The following is a 17,772-nucleotide window of genomic DNA, read 5'->3' as shown; positions in this document are numbered from 1 at the left end:
CTACCATGTTTCCCTATTGCATTCACTCTCCCATCCTCCTTGATGACTATTTTATTTTTACAGACTTTCAGTACCTCCTTTTTTCCTCTCAGAGGAGAGGTGCTAGGGGGAAGGAGGGGAGCACCTGAGCGATAGAAATAATCAGATGAGAACCTCACTGTCACATCTGACGTGCTTGCATTTGTACCTGCTTTTGTTATGAATGAACTGTCCATGTTCCTGTCTATGTCAACCTCTCCATTTGTACTCTCCTTCCTATTTTACCTCTTTCACTTAAGGATTTCACTCCATTAATTCTTCCTTATCCTATCAAGACAAAAACAAAAACCCTTTTAACCTCATTTATTTCAGCCAGTATCTACAACAAAAATAGCTCAGAAGATTCTAATTCCTTGAATTCTTTTCCCATTTTTAAAAGATTCTCTTTAATCATGCCTTAAACTCCAGTTCTTTACCAAACGGCCATTATCGGAGCTACCAGTGACCTCCACATCGCTAAACCTAGTATATGCTTATCACAGTTAGTCATACTTACCTCCTTAAAATACTTGTTTATTTGCCTTCTGGAATACCTTATTCAGATTTTCATGCTGCCTGATTCCCTACTCCTTCTTAGTTTATTTGCTTATTTTGCTCTTTCTTCTTTGCCTTTAAATAATGGGGTAGACTATAGCTCTTTGTATACACTCAATGCTGTGCTGATTTCTTTTAGGCTTTAAATCTCATCTGTATGGTGACAAATGCCAAATTTATATCTCTTACCAAAAAAACTCCACAAGCCATTCAACTCATTTTCCATCTGCCAATTTGACATCTCCACTAGGATGCCTGCAGGCATCTCAGACTTCACATGTTTAAAACCTGGTCTTTGCCCTGAAATCTGTATAGGTAACAGTCTTCCCCCTCTTCCCTTGTTTCCAGTGGCTAGCCAGAAGCCTTGGAGACCTCTTGAATCTACAGTCTCTCTCACACCCACATCTACCCTTTTGACATTATCTCCATAATTTCTCTGGAAGCCAGGCCTCTGCTGACCTCTGTGGTCCAGACCTCCTTATCTTTTGTCTGAATCATTGCAGAATCCTAACTGGTATCATTATTTTATCACTTGTATTTCCATAAACTTCTCAAAATAGCAGCTAATACAGTCTTGTTAAAGTAAGTCAAAACCTGTGGCTCCCCTGCTATCTCTCTGTGGCTTCCCATCTCATCCAAAGTAAAAGACTAGGTCCATAAAATGACCCCAAAGCCCTATCATCTTCCATGTTCCTCATACTAATTTTTCAAACAAGCCAAGCACACTCTTACTTCATACCTTTGACTTTGTTCCCTCTGCTTCTGGTATTTTAATCCCATATTGCCACATGATTCACTCCCTGATGTCCTTCAAAGCTTACTCAGATGATACTGTTTCAGTGAGAACCTCTCTGTCTTTATAAAAATGCTACCTGTTCCCTTTCTCCTCCCTCAGTAAAAATACACTACTATCCTGTTGCCCTTTGACAGCATAATTTTTCTCCATAGCATTGATGACCAACTAACAAACAGGATGTTTTTACTAATTGGTTTGCTTTCTGTTTCACACTAAAAGGCAAGTTCTATGAAGGCAAGAAGTTTTGTTTTATTTTGTTTTGTTAACTGCTAAATCCTTAGTATCTGTGGCAGTGCCTGGGCACAAAGTAAGCAATAAGTATATATTTTTTCAGTGATCTAATGAACCAATGACATGTCTTTAAAATTATCAGCTTTTAGATAATTTTTTGTTTGTTTATTGTTAAATAGGATATCCATATTATCTCATAAGGAAGTTTATGTTTGGCTTTCCAGAAAAATGGAAAGAGCATATTGATAATTTTCTAGAACAATTAAGGTAAAGTACTTCTTAACTTTTTTAAAAAGCAATTTTATTGAGGTATTGTTTACATATGATAAGATGTACCCATTTTAGGTATAAAATTTGAGGAGCTTTTATAAATGTATCTGTTCATTTTGGTTTTAATTTCTTTTGTGGGGGGAATGCTAATTTCTAAGTTCTCTGATCTTGGATTTTTATAAAGCAGTAATACTTTACTAGAATTTCTGTCGTGTGGAATAAATCTAAAAGGAAAAAAACACTGTTGACATTTTACAGATCATCCACATTCACCCACCCTTTAAGAGGCTGTTAAACATGAATATAAAGTTCTTGGTCCTTTTTTTTTTTCATTCATTCCTTCAGTAGTTACTGTCAGTTACTTGGCAGACACTGTGTTGCCACAGGAAAAGCAAAGAAAATTTGGTTAACTCTTGAGTTAAAGGAACTCATAGGAGATAAAGTGATCTAAATTAACTAATGACAATACAATTGTAATAACTTATAATGCAAGGGTGAGCAGTTTTTTCCTGTAAAGAGCCGGATAGGAAGTATTTTTATGGGCATGCTACCTCTATCAACTATTCAGCTCTGCCTTTGTAATGGAAGAACAACCAGAGACAGTTCTTTTTATTTTATTTTATTTTTTTTGGTATTTTTTTTATTGGAGTTCAGTTTGCCAACATGTAGCATAACAGCCAGTGCTCATCCCGTCAAGTCAGAGACAGTTCTTAAATGAATGAATATGGTGGTATTTCAGTAAAACTTATTTCCAAAAATAGGCAACTGGCAGGATTTGTCCTATAATTTTCTTAGAATATTAGCTTAGGTAGAAAATAGAAGCATAGAGTAGTAAACACAGGTTTTATTTGATTGTTTTGACTTAAGGTGTTACCCTTCAGTTCTTTGTGGGGGATAGGGTAGAAGCCATAAAGGCTTAAATAATGTAAGAGTAAAGGTAATCATTGTGGAGGGGAGAAAAGCTTTATCAGAGGGACTTTATTTGTATGTTTAGTGTTTTTGTTTTTTGAGAAAAAAATACTAGAGGAAGAATACTACACTTGTTTTTAGGGCTGGTGAAAAGAAAAAGCAAAAGGCCAGACAAAAACAGAAATCTGGAAGATTTGACCCTGACGTACAAAAATCATCCAAAAGCAATGCAAGAGAAAACCAAACGGATATTCTCCAAAGAGCCAGAACTACTTATGACGTTGATTGTTGTCATTTGGGTATGTTTGCTTTTTTCCTCCTGGTATAGTGGTAGATTCGTACGTGAGCTCCACATTTATCTGTTTATAGTTTATTCTGTATTGAGTTTTTGACTTACCACTGCCCTAAAATTCTTATTTTTTAATACTTGAAAAAGTGCAGTACAGTCTGCTCTTAGCATTCAGTTTACTTCTTTAAATATTACCTTTTAGGTAATTAGAGTACCAAGAACACTGATAAACATGTCAGTGAAAAAATGATTGTTATTTCAGTTTCCTAGATTTAAGGTATTTAGGCTACCAACGTAGCTTAGACCTGTATTATAGATAACTATATTTTTATACTAAATTACATTTTTGTTAATAGACAAACCAGTTTGCTTTCATGGAGGGAATGGCATGTTTTTTGAATGATCATTGCTCTAAAGATAGCTGGCAGAACTGTTGTGTCAACTCTGTCAAAACTATAATCTGCCTCACATCCCACTCTCCCCTCTGCTGGAAAAAAAATATGAACATTAACTTACTGCTCTTTCTAAATAACATGTTTTGAAAATGAATTCATTAATGTGGAAAGGCAGCTTATCTTCTGTATAATAATTTGTTGAAATCTCATTCTTTGTACTCATAGAACTGAAAAATGGTAAGCACAGTAGGTTGCCAAGAACCATAAAATTAAACGTGTGCCATGGTAATTGCCAAAATAAGCCACCAGGAAGGCTTCCAGATGACCAAATAGATAATACTTTTCAAAATGGAGAAAGAAATGACTTACCTAATCAGGTAAGCTTTTACTGTACATTTTGATATGTAGAGTGGTAGTATAATGCTACTAAAAATGTTTGGGACCAAGTCAGAAATCATGAATTCTTTTTGGTAAATATCAGCCTTTTGTTAGTCTTGGCAATGTCCTGATACTTATTTTCTCAGTGTCTCATTGGAAGAGTGCAGTCAAGGGTGCCTGAGTGGCTCAACAGTTGAGCATCTACCTTCAGCTCAGGGCATGATCCCGGGTTCTGGGATCAAGTCATACACATCAGGCTCCCCAAAGGGAGCCTGCTTCTCCTTCTGCCTATGTCTCTGCCTCTCTCTGTGTCTCTCATGAATAAATAGATAACATTCTTTTAAAAAGGAAGAGTGCAGTCAATAATAACAGAAAGTTTAGCTTTTAGAGTAAGGCTTAAGTTAGATAAAGAGTGTGTAGATATATACTCTTGACATATCACAGGTATTAAATCAATAAAGGAAATCTCTAAGATAGTAGATACCCACATGGTGCTTCCAAAGCTTAAGCTCTGGCAAATGAGTTTCTGAATGCCTCCATTAATAAAGTATGAACTAAAAGTACCTATAGATATTTATATGCTTAATATATACTGTGAAAATACATGAGGTAATGTTTATAGGTAGTCATTATTAAAAAGCTATCTTTTTGTTTTGAAGGAATTAATTGGAAAGAAAGAATATGAAAACTTGTTTTCAGAGAAACTTGAATATTGTGAAAGAACAAATGAAAGGATAATTACAAGTCAGAAGCAAGGTGATATATCTTTATTGGTTTTGTAAGAAACAGCTCTTATTTGAAATGTTTTTAATAAAAGTGATTAAATTTCCAAATCTAAAATGGCAACCAAGAATTTCAATGATTATAAATGTCGGGGTTTTTTTATTTTTTGTTTTTTTTCTTTTTAAGAATACCTTTTTTTCTTTAATTGAAGCATAATTAACATACAGTGTTATTACTTTCAGGTTTTTGTATATAACATGATTTGTATAATAAGATAAGCATTACTTTACATATCGTATTTACTTGTAGGTTTGCCTGCCTTATCTAGGTACTAAATAATTTTTATATTTTTAACCTTTTTTTTTTTTTTAAAGTAAATTATATACCCAACATGGGGCTCAAACTGACAACCCCAAGAACAAGAATCACATGTTCTATCAACTGAGCCAGCCAGGCACCCCTAATTTTTTTTAAATCACAAAACTATACATCATTTTAAATACGCTTTTTCAAATACTTAAGGTGATACATCTTTACTGGATTTATAATTTGCTGTACATGTGAAAGGTTCTGTACTAACTCCAACAACAGCAACAAAAAATCCAAAAAAATGAAGACAAAATTCTTACACTTAAGGATTTTTTTCCTCTATTCAAAGATAAGACAAGTCTGTATTTATAATGAAGGGCACATTGTCAAACATGGCATTATTTAAAAGTATTCTTGAAATTTGAAGGAGAACTTTCATTTAGTTGAGGGAATCAGGACAAAGTTTGTGGACTACGCTTATTAGAAAATGGAATTAAAACAGGTAGTGATTTAGTTTGAATGAAGAAAACTTTCCAAGTAGAATGATATTAGTAAAAGTTGAGAATCAAGAAAATTGGAGAAATAGTGGTCTAGTAGATATAGAATACTGTTCAGATTTGACTACTGTGAGAGATTAGAACTATGTTTAAGGCCAGACAGGGTTTATGTGTACACTAAGTAGACCATAAGAATACTTAGTCTGGTTGGCATAAAAAATTATGTTTACAATTGAACAGACTGGTGCTTCAGGAAGACTAATAATGACAGTAGTGTTTACAGAGGAGTTTATGGGGGGAAACCAATATATTTTATTTTAGAAAAAAATTTCTGTGCTCTATTTTATTGTAGCTAATTTGAGATTTTGATCTTTGGTTTTGTCTTATGAAAAGAAAGAACTGAAGAATCGAATGTATCCATTGACATTCTAACCTCAAGGCAACTGTTTTTCTCAGATGAAGAAAGGAAATGTAGGACTCTTAATCAGAAGGAAGTTTGTGTTTCAGTGACACCTCTTAAATCTAAAAAAATAATAGAACAAAAATGCATGCAGTATGATCTGTCCTGTGATACCATTAAAGCAGTAACAGATTTTGCAGTGCCAAAGCATCAAAAAGAAAGCAAATCACATTTAAATGGAACTACAAATTTGATCAGTAAGCCCACAAAGACCTTTAAAAATGCATTTGAGTGTAGTGTGGATCATAAAAGTAAAAACAAGGAAGATTGCAATGAATGTGATTTACTCACTGTCAACCAGAAAATGAAAATACCTAGTCCTAAAAAGAAACAAACAGTCACCTCTGACTCTAAGAAAAATACAAGGTTGTTACCAAAATTGAAGAAAATAAAAAATACAACTGTGTCATTTCACAAGCATCAGTCCTCATCAGATTTGTCTAGTGAAGAAAGTGAAACAGAAAAGGGATTTAGAAAGAAATCTGGAATTGCTAAGACAACCAGAGCAAGAAATACCAAAGAAACAGTGGTTCACCTGAGGAAAAGCACAAGAGCTGCCACAAGGAAAATCTCAGTGATTTCTGAATCTGAAACTGAAGAAAGTGAAAGTGAATTTTATATCAAACAAAAGAAAGCTAGATGTTCTGTTAAAGACAGTCTTCAGAAATCTGGTATTAGGAATGAGTCTCCAATTACTGAGGCAAGGGGAACTGATGAGATAAATAGGCATTGCTTTGAAAGCTTTCCTGGTCTAATTCAGGATGAAGAATGGAATGAGAAAGAATTACAGAAACTTCATTGGTAAGTAGTAAGATTGGTAAGTAGTAGACCACTCCGAAATATTGAGAGTGGTCACCAAACAGTTGAAAACCTAAAAATACCAATGATGAGCTGATTTAGTGACCTCTAATCATTAATATGGAAGATAACCCAAAACTTTTGGAGAAAAATAACAATCTATACAAAGAATGAGGGAGAATACAGATAACTTCTAAGTACTTTGTGTACTTTGTGGCCATCTCTACAGCTTTGCATATGAGTAAAAGGAAAGTACTTTGTGTACTTTGTGGCCATCTCTACAGCTTGCATATGAGTAAAAGGAAAAGTTAATCTTCCTTTCTTCCCATTTAATGTTATAAGAGAGCTACCCTCCCCCTCAAGAAAAGGGTGAGGGGATGGATGTGATATTTAACTGGATTTTGGTTGTCATTTCATATTGTACATGTATATCAAGTGATCTCATGTATGGTTTATATAATTTTATTGGACAATTATACCTCAATTAAGGTGGAGAAAAAAATTTTAATATAGACAAATGCTGCTGTCTATATTATGATCATGATGTCTCAGATCATCATATTTTAAGAAATATTTTATAGTTAAATTTACTATTATGAAACCTTAAAACTGAATTCATACCTGCAGATTACTTAATACGGCCTTTCTCCCTACATTTCTAGACTAGAAATAGCTTCAAAAATTAGGTGATACATCCAAGGTTTCACGGTTAGTGCTGCTGATAAACCAAGTATGACAAGAATTGGATTTGCCTGCATAGACTGGACAAGTAATTTGAATAGTGCAGTAGCATTGGAAGCTAGAGCATAGTGAGCAACGAGAGTGAATGAAACAGTAAAGACCTAGATGGACAGCACAAGAAATTGGCAGTGATAGGGAACAAAAAAGTGGATAGGTAATAGAAAAGTGTGAAGGTAAGGGAAGATGTATGTTTGATTGCTTATTTGTTTATAAGAGGACTCTAGTCAGAGTATGGTGGTGTGCTGATGGAAATGATCTCATGGAAAGAAAAGATGTGATTGATAAGAAAGAAGATAGAAACCACGTTCAGTGATTCATTTGCTTGGGTACTCCCTAACTTTATAACACTTGGAATTCATTTTCAGATCTACCTTCTTGAAACACTCTTCTTGAAATTTCTGTGCCACTCTGTTCTTGTTCATTTTCCTAAATGTTCTTTCTCTGTCTTATTTTTAAGACAGAGAATTTTCCTTTTCCAAAGTTCTTGGTTTTGGGTGCTTTCTTGCTATGATAATGTAGTCCTCACTGATGTATTCCTTCCAAGATCTAACTTCACTCTTTGAACAGGGATTTCCAAATCTATATTTCTAGTCCTGAATTTTTGTATTTAGATTTGTATTTCCCATGGGAATAAATGGGTGGGTCATTCAGGTATGCATCATGATCTCAGAGTCCTGGGATAAAGCCCCCAGGTCAGTCGCCCCACTCAGTAGGAGCCTGTTTCTCCCTCTCCCTCTGCCCTCCACCCAGTGCTTTCTCTCTCTCTGTCATAAATAAAATCTTTTAAAAAAAATTGTATTTCTCTTTGCCTGTTGGACATTTCTTCATGATCTCACTTACAGAGATTCTAACTTAATATGTCAAAAACTAAACTTATTTTCCCCTGCCAATCTGCTTGGCCTGACATTTCTGATTCTGAAAGTGTAATTTCTTTCAGTTAAGTAGGTTTAAATCTTAGCATTACTGATTTTGGTTTTAAATCAAAGTAATTCCCAAGGAGCTCTAGATTTTTCCACAAGATCATTCCATCTGTACCCTTTCTCTTCACATTATTCTTTTTCAGACTTCTGATACCTACCTGAACTTTGGAAGTAGCCTTTTATTTTTACTTTGTTGTTATCATCTGTGTAATCTGTTTTATATACTTCCAGATTAGTTTTAATGTATAGTTGTGCTTCTGACATCAAAAGCATTTACTGCATCCTTACTAATCTTGAAAATATATAGAGGTCCTTCTGCCTTGCATTGACAGTATACAATACTTTAACCTTAGTATCCTTTCCAGCTGTATATCCCCTCATTTTGTTATAGTAAATATTCTCAACCTTTACTGTATATCCTTATTGTCTATGATTCTTTTAATGCCTGAACTTAAGATTCTAGTTTCCCAGTAAGACAAGGAAAGCACATTCTAGTCTTTTTTTCCTGTGCAGCTATGAAACCTGGACAGGATGCATGGAGAGCTTTCTGTTGATTCAGGAAGGTAAATAGTTACAGGCTGATTGGAAAAGACCAGAATTTTAAGTACCACTGAAGTGGGGGCATATTTCTAGTTTTCCCTTTGGTGTTCCTTAACCTAGATTAAGGTCACTTAAAACCTAGAAGTGGGCACTGGGGGAGGACTAAGTTCAGAGAAAAGCCCTCCACTTCTGATTTGAGGGGAAGGAAGGGGACTATAAAACTTAAAACAGAAGTCCCTGAGTTCTCTTTTTCTTTGCTCCTTCCTCTTACACCACAGTCTTCATGTAAACCTGCAAGGGTGAAAATCACAGCAGATATGGGGCCCACGTGTACTTAAGACTCTGAAAGTAGCGAACCTTCCTCTAATTACATATAGGGCAGCTGGGGTGCCTGGGTGTCTCAGTTGGTTAAGCATCTCCCTTCAGTTCAGGTCATGATCCCAGGTCCTGGGATCAAGCCCCAACTTGGACTCCATGCTCCATGAAGAGTCTGCTTCTCCCTCTCCCTCTACCTCTTCTCCCCGCTCCCACGCATACACACTCTGTTTCTCTCAAATAAAATCTTTTTCTATAAAATGGGGGTAGGGCAACCTGTGTTGCATTTTTCTCTTTCTGTCCCTTCTGTCCTCTTTCCGCTTAGTACTGCAGAAAGATGCAGCTGTATGAAGTGTATGCAGAGCTGGGTAACTAAAGACCTAGATTTCTGCCAGAGAACCAAAAAACAGGAACCCTGGGGCACTAAAAATTCCAAAGGGGAGGAGCTAGGGAAAGTAACCCCATATAAAGTTGTTTATGAACTTCTGGGCTCACCCCGAACTGCATGTGAGGATCTGATCCTACACAGCCTACCAAAGACTGAGAACTGGACTAAGGCAGACTGCCACCCAGTCTCCAAGCCAGTCACAGGATATTTTAATAGCACTGGAAAACTTTAAAAATAGAACTACTGAAACTGCAACCACCAAACAGATTGGATTTTATAGCTCAGGTTATAGTCAGATTGACTGCCTGCTAAAACAAAAACATTGACATTCTGCATAGGTAAACATGACTGAGTTTTACAGTATTTCAAAATGCCTAGGAAATAATCCAGAATTAGTATACAAAGAAACAGGAAAATTTCAACTCCTGTGGGGGAAAAACATGCTAATGCTGAGATGGCACAGATGTTGTAATTATCTGACAAGTTCTGAAGCAGGCATATAAAAATGCTCTAGGAGACTTTCCAAATAGCTGATGAGATCGCCGAAGTGGAGCAGAAGCGGCATACCTTCTTCTACAAGTTCACCTAATGTAACACAGACCCTCACCAGCTGCTGAACAGTTTCACAAGCAATGATGAAGCTATACAGCACCCAGCCGCAGCGGAGGCTGAACCGGGGTTTGCTGAGGAATCTGCACTCACTGCAAGAGCATCTGTGGAAGGCCAAGGAGCTTGCCCCTGTGGAGAAATCTCGGGGGGTTAAGGAGCACCTGGGGGACATGATCATCATGTCCAAGATAGTGGGCAGTAAGGTGGGTGTCTAAATGGCAAGACTTTGAACCAGATGGAAATCAAGCGGGAGATGATTGGCCACTACCTGGACAAGTTTTTCACCACCTGTGAAGCAGGCCTGGCATCTGGGCTACCCACTCCTCCCACTTCAACCCTCTTATGTAGTGTGTTCTGCCAATAAAGGCTGAACAGACGTCGCTAGTCAAAAAAAAAAAAAAAACCTCCAGGAACGGAGAGCAAACTTTTTTTGGAGATTTTAATTAATTAATTAATGTATTTGACAGAGCATAAGTAGGTGGAGTGGCAGGTAGAGGGAGAGGGAGAGGGAGAAGCAGTCTGGCTGCTGAGGGGCTCCATAGCAGGACCCCAGGATCATGACTGCTCATGACCCCAGTACCTAAGCATACGCCAAGGCAGATGCTTAATAACCAGCTGAGCCACCCAGGTACCCCAGAAAGCAAATATTCTTGAACAGAAATTTAGAAAATCTCAGATATAAGAGATCAAAAGAAGGATCAAATAATTTTATTATTATTTTTTTTATTTTTAATTAATTTTTATTGGTGTTCAATTTACCAACATACAGAAAAACACCCAGTGCTCATCCCGTCAAGTGTCTACCTCAGTGCCCGTCACCCATTCCCCTCCAACACCCGCCCTCCTCCCCTTCCACCACCCCTAGTTCGTTTCCCCGAGTTAGGAGTCTTTATGTTCTGTCTCCCTTCCTGATATTTCCCAACATTTCTTTTCCCTTCCTTTATATTCCCTTTCACTATTATTCATATTCCCCAAATCAAATAATTTTAGAACTGAGAAAATAAATGAACTTACTAGAAAGGCTCAATAACAATGGAAATGACGAAGGAGGCTGTCAATATCAGGAATGAAGGAATAAGGAGAAATAGTAACTACCTGGATAAATACAGCAGACTTCAGTTCTTTACAATTTTTAATGGTTGATAGCAAATATTACCTTGTATGATATTTTCAATATATGTAAATTTGATACATAAAACAACTACAATATAAAGAGGAAGGATGGGGATCCCTGGGTGGCGCAGTGGTTTGGCGCCTGCCTTTGGCCCAGGGCGCGATCCTGGAGACCCGGGATCGAATCCCACATCAGGCTCCCGGTGCATGGAGCCTGCTTCTCCCTCTGCCTGTGTCTCTGCCTCTCTCTCTCTCTCTGTGACTATCATAAATAAATAAAAAAAAATTAAAAAAAAAAATAGGAAGGATGAAGAGACTTCTGGCAAATTTTGCATTCCTGCATTGAAGCAGTAAAATACTGATTCTAAGTAGGTAATTGAGTATGTTTGTAGCAATCTCTAGAGCAACTACTAGGAAACCAGAGATATTTTTAAATTTATAATAGATAAATATTTTTAAATTTTTTAACCAAAAAGAAGACAGAAAAGGAGAAACAGAGAAATGGAGATCAGAACAAAGCAGAAAGCAAATAAAATTATTAGTGGTCTGAATGCAGCATTTAAAAAACAGATTGTCAGAATGAATTTAAAAACATTCCTGCTTAGTGCCATGTAAGAGAAGCTTCAAATATGATAGGTTAAAAATAGGATAAAAAAATACCTTGAAAACTCATAGCTGAAGTAGCTGTAGTAAAAGCTGTCAAAGATTTCAGTACCAGGAAAATTATCAAGGATAAAGAACATTAAAAAATGATAGAAATGTCTGTTCTCCAGGAAGACAATAATCCTAAATGTATATGCACCTAACAAAAAACCCCTCAAAAAAAAAAAAAAAAAAAAAAAAAAAAACCCTCAAAATACATGAATCAAAATCTGAAAGAACTAGAAGGAAATGACTGAACTGAAAAGAGAGGTAAAAGCATTTTTATAGTTGGAAACTTCAGTGCTTTTTCCTGTAATTGGTAAAAAATCAGCAGGGCTGTAGAAGAACTGAACAACACCATCAACCAACCATCTAATTGACATTTGTGGAACAGTTCACCCAATAGGGGGAAAAATACATTTTTTTCCAAGAATACATGGATCATTTACCAGGTAGAACACTAACCAGGTCATAAATCTTAAATATAAGATCGCTAAAGTCATGCATAGGGTGTTTGTTTTCTAACCATAGTTGAATTAAACTACAAATCAATAAAGCTAACAGGAATGTTTCCAACCAGCTGAAAAATAACACTCTTGTGAATAATCCATGAGTCAAAGAGGAAGAAGTCGTGGGAGAAAAGATAACTGGACAGAAATGAAGATATATCAAAATTTGTGGTGTGAGCACAGAAGTTCACAAACAACTTTACAGGGTAGTTTTATAGAGTTTATATCTTGATTTCTATGGAACTTTCTACATAAATAAATCAGAATTAGAATGAATGGACTACTGAGTAATAAAAAGAATTATTGATATATGTAACAACATGATTGAATTTCAAAGGGATTATGCTGAGTGAAACAAAAAAAAAAGCCAGTTCAAAAGGTCATATACTAGGGCAGCCTGGGTAGCTTAGCGGTTTGGCACCGCCCTCAGCCCAGTGCGGGATCCTGGAGACCCAGGATCGAGTTCCACATCGGGCTCCCTGCATGGAGCCTGCTTCTCCCTCTGCCTGTGTCTCTGCCTCTCTCTCTGTCTCTCATGAATAAATAAATAAAATCTTAAAAAAAAAAAAAAGTTTATATACTGTATGATTCCATTTATATCACACTCTGGAAAGACAAACTAAGAAAACAAATCAGTGATTGCCAACAGTTATAGTGTTGGACAACAAAGAGGGAGCACTAGGAATTTTTTCAGTGTAATGGAACTGTTATGTATCCCAGTTGTGATCATGGCTATACAAATTTGCATATCCATTAAGATTCATAGAACCATACCCAAAAAAGACAATTTTACTATATGTTAACTTTAAAAGAATGTTAAGTTGCCTAGACTGCATACTATTAAAATATTTAGATACAGCAGGCTTGGGTTTAGGCTCTGCTTTTTTTCTAGTTTTTTCAAAGCTCTAACCTGCAGCCATGCCTTTGAAATTTATCATACTACAAATATGAAGTACTTTCTGTTCTCTAACCTTAGGCCTTTTCTCCCTTCATCTTCTTTTTTTTTTTTTTTTTTTTGCCAATGCCATTGCCTCATTTTCACCTGTTACATTTTATCCATCCTTCACATTTTATCTCATATGTCAATCACCTCCTCCCTGTAACCTTTCTTTGTCATCACCTCTTCCTACTATCCACTTAGTTATAATGCTTCTTTCTTAATTAGATATGATATTTAATGCTTCTTGGAATATAAAGCAATTCCAATCCTGACTGTACAGAAGAACCACCTGCGGAGCTTTTGAAAAATTCAAAGTGTTCCTACTGCAAGCCTACTAAGTTAAAATCTACAGGGGTAGTCTAATAGCTTATTTTAATAACTCATCTGCTTGCTTGTACATTTGATGTAAGCTCCTCAAGTGATTCTTAGTTGCATCTCACTGTTTTGTACTCATCATGCTTGTAACCTAGTTAGCAAATAATTAAGAGGTTTCTGAGATCTAACTTAGCTTAAGCAGATACTTGAACTAAGATCTAAAGGACAAATAAAAAATATTTAAGCCAAATTTTATAAGTTCATTTTAAATAAAATGGCATATATAAAAGTAGAAGTAAGAAAGCATATTTAAAAATGCCGAAGGAAGACCAAAATAATGGAAAACCAAAATAACGAGTACAGAAAATGAAGGAAGAACAGTACAGGAGGAGATTAGAGAGACAAGAAAAATGTAAGTCATATTAAATACTTTGGATTTTATGCTAGTGAGTTATAAAAGCAAGTTTTTTTTTTCTCCCTCTGTTACCTGTAAAAGCAAGTTTTAAGTAGGATTGGAGTGACATTATATTTGCCCTTTTATTATCTAGGATAAACTAGAGATGGGTTAATTACAGACTAATTTATTAAATGAATTAAGTATTTTTATTATGAAAAATAGTCCTGTTGGTAGTTCTACACTTGCAAATTAATGGTGTACACAAATAGGGAAGCTTGAGCCTCCAAATCCTTTTAGTTTTCCACTTTAGAACATCTGTGGAATGATTATGCAAAAAAGTAGAGAATTTGTTAGTGTTTAATGCCTGGACTCTTCTTCTTCTACATGGAGTGAGCGGTATTCTGTAGTCAACTTGTACCTGTTCACAAAAGCTAATTCATATAGATTTACAATTAAATAAATTTATTAATACCCTAAACTCATCACTTCCTAATTACCTTAATATATTTTATTATTATTATCTATGCCTTAAGATTCTTTATATCAAGTTTATCTGTATGGTGGGAATTTCTGTATAATTGTGTCCTTTCACACATTTCTTACTCCACATTCAGGGAATCACATTGGTAGCCTGAAACCGGCCATCATAGAGGTATTTACAGTATGGAAAGTGACAAACACTACAAATAAGGACTTTTTTAACCCCAGGGAGCCGGTTTTTAAAATTTATCAGCATACAGGCAGCCTGGGTGCCTCCGTGGTTTAGTGCTGCCTTCAGCCCCGGGTGTGATCCTGGAGACACAAGATTGAGTCCCCACATCGGGCTGCCTGCATGGAGCTTGCTTCTCCCTCTGCCTGTCTCTCTCTCTGTCTCTCATGAATAAATAAAATCTTAAAAAAAAATTTATCAGCATAATACTTCATAGGTTAATTGGTGAGTTAAATAGATCCTTTCTGGCTGAACGGTCAGCTAAATTACAACATGTAAAATCTGGGGAGTGAGGGAAGCAGAAATGTGTACCAGTTTCTAAATATTTACAAGTAAACTTTCAGAATGTAACTCAGTTATTAAATTGGGTGACTATATTGTCAGGTTTATTTCTCTTCCAATTTTCATTTCCCTCAATATATATAAAATCTTGCATTCTATAAATTATGATAGAACGAGAACAAGAATAACACTTTATAGTAAGAATTTATAACCAAGAATATATAGGAACTAAGAACTCATTTTCCAATATACTTAGCACCAATAAGATTTGAACAACAGTGTTGAAAAGTTAGTCATGCTAGAATCACCCCAAAAGATCAAATCACTGATGGTTGGACTTAGGAAAAAGATGTTGAAAGACCTGAGATGATTTTTCAGGTTTCATAGAATACAAAAAAATAGAAGATACGTACTAGATACGTTAAATTACATCTTCATATTTTAAGCACTCAAGTAAGTTACTGTGTGTGGAGGGAAGAATTTTTTTCTTCCCTGTTATCTAGAATGATTTTGGTTAAAATTCCTTTAGCTCGATAAATCTCATTGATACAGTGGTACGCATTCAGGAAGTTGTTTTTATTGATTTGAATTTCTTGGTCTTTAACTGGTTTTGGTCTTCCATAGTGCTTTTGCATCTCTTCCAAAGCACAAACCTGGTTTCTGGTCAGATGTAGCTATGGCTGTAGGTTCTCGATCTGCTGAAGAGTGCCAGAGGAAATACCTGGAAGATCCCAGAGGAAAAGGAACCCAGAAACCTGTCACTAAGAAACAAACAGTCAATCCCAAAGGCCAAAATGGTAACCTTTGTAAATTGTTTTTCCTAGTTCTCAGTATTGATTTCTACTTGCTAAATATATTTATCCATTTGTCGTGGTTTTATAAAGGTGTTTTCTACAAATTTTAAAGCTAGAAAGTATTTTAAAGATCATCTGTTCAATTTTTAATCTAGATATCAAGTACATCAGTAATAGCCTGAGCAAACTTGTGCTTGAGTTTGTTCCAGGAAATCTGTGGCTAAATCCAAAGATTTCAGTATCTGGATTATTAAAAGTCTCATTTTTTTTTTTAAAGATTTTCTTTTTTTATTCATGAGAGACACAGAGAGAAATAGAGAGGCAGAGACACAGGCAGAGGGAGAAGCAGGCCCCATGTAGGGAGCCGGACATGGGACTCGATCCCGGGTCTCCAGGATCAGGCCCCGGGCTGAAGGTGGCGCTAAACTGCTGAGCCGCTGGGGCTGCCCCTTAAAGTAATTTAATTTGAAGCCACTTGGGTAGAGCCTCATAGAAATTCATAGTAAAATTCTAAATAAATTTAGTTTTTGTATTCCTCCCGAGTATACATTCCTGCTCAGGGTTTATGACAGAGCTTATACTGACTAACCTTTGGGAGTATCCTATCCCTGTCCTGATTCAATAAGGTTTATATTTTTAGAAAATCAACAAATTAGGCATTCAGCAAGGAGAATGTGAGAGGGTGAAGACCTTTTCCATCTCACCTTGGCTAATCTGATGTAGTTTTTTCATGAGTATCTTATGAGCTAATTATATTGCATAGATCCCAGTATAGAAAGAATCTTTTGTTATGTAGGAGACTTATTAATAGAGGATGCATTTACTTAATATAAATAGACAATTTATATTTTACAAAGTCTGTTAAATTTAGAGCAGTTACTATAAATAACCAATTCCTTATTAAAATGTTTTGCTGACTCCTAAGGCAAGATAGGTGATGCTGATAAGAAGCAAATTATTAAGATAACTGCCAAAGTGGGAACTCTTAAAAGGAAGCAACAAATGAGGGATTTTCTGGAACAATTGCCAAAAGATGATCATGATGATTTTTTCAGTACAACACCTGTGCAGAATCAAAGAGTACTGGTAAGAGTCTTAAATGTGTGAAATCATTGCTTTCTTAATACTGACTTTAACATTTTTCATTTTTATGTCTGGTTAGTGTTCATCCCTAATGTTTAGGCCAAGGATTGATAGTTCCACAGACATGACCCAAAATATAGGAAGTAGCCTGCCAGTACATGCTATTCTTATCAGTATCCAGAGTCTACCCTTCAGTGAGTTTCATAGATAATGGTTGTAGAGGCAAATTGAAAACCCAGAAATGTTTAATTAGGCTAAATGTATATATTTAAATTTTTTTTAAGATTTTTTTTATTTATGAGAGAAAGAGAGAGAGAGGCACAGACACAGGCAGAGGGAGAAACAGGCTCCATGCAGGGAGCCTGACGTGGGACTCGATCCTGGGTCTCCAGGATCATACCCTGGGCTGCAGGCGGCGCCAAACTGCTGAGCCACCCAGGCTGCCCATATTTAAATTTTTTTTTTTAAAGATATTATCTATTTATGAGACACCCACAGAGAGAGGCAGAGACATAGGCAGAGGGAGAAGCAGGCTCCCAGTGGGGAGTCTGATGCAGGACTTGATTCCAGGACCCCAGGATCATGACCTGAGCCAAAGGCAGACACTTAACCACTGGGCTACCCAGGTGTCCCTATATTTAAAATTTTATATGCAATGAGGTAAACTTAAAAAAAAAAGTGATGAATATATTACCTACTGTATAGTAAATTTAGTGGAGGTATTAAATGACAGCACAAAGTTGACATTTGAATGTATAAAAGAATTTTTGTAGTATGAAAAATTGTATAACTAAAAACTTCAGCAATTGGGAAAAAATATTTACAACAAATAAAGCCAGTAATGTTG

General features: G+C 35.9%; 1 protein-coding gene across 4 annotated transcripts in view; it reads left to right on the top strand.

The window, feature by feature from the left end:
- MIS18BP1 (MIS18 binding protein 1) overlaps positions 1-17,772 on the top strand; it is a 47,323-nt gene that overhangs the window by 20,105 nt on the left and 9,446 nt on the right. For 3 of the 4 annotated variants that reach the window (XM_072761488.1, XM_026000758.2, XM_072761489.1), the window contains 7 exons: positions 1,780-1,867; positions 2,921-3,078; positions 3,689-3,840; positions 4,501-4,597; positions 5,764-6,631; positions 15,673-15,845; positions 16,768-16,928. In XM_072761488.1, the coding sequence (XP_072617589.1) occupies positions 1,780-1,867; positions 2,921-3,078; positions 3,689-3,840; positions 4,501-4,597; positions 5,764-6,631; positions 15,673-15,845; positions 16,768-16,928 (1,697 nt within the window). The remainder of the gene's footprint in view (positions 1-1,779; positions 1,868-2,920; positions 3,079-3,688; positions 3,841-4,500; positions 4,598-5,763; positions 6,632-15,672; positions 15,846-16,767; positions 16,929-17,772) is intronic. The other variant, XR_012002152.1, reaches the window with a different exon arrangement.

The sequence above is a fragment of the Vulpes vulpes genome, chromosome 6 (assembly GCF_048418805.1).
Source record: "Vulpes vulpes isolate BD-2025 chromosome 6, VulVul3, whole genome shotgun sequence".
In the NCBI taxonomy this organism is placed as follows: domain Eukaryota; kingdom Metazoa; phylum Chordata; class Mammalia; order Carnivora; family Canidae; genus Vulpes; species Vulpes vulpes.
Note: the sequence above shows the minus strand (reverse complement) of the source record. Positions and strands in the feature narration are given on the sequence as shown.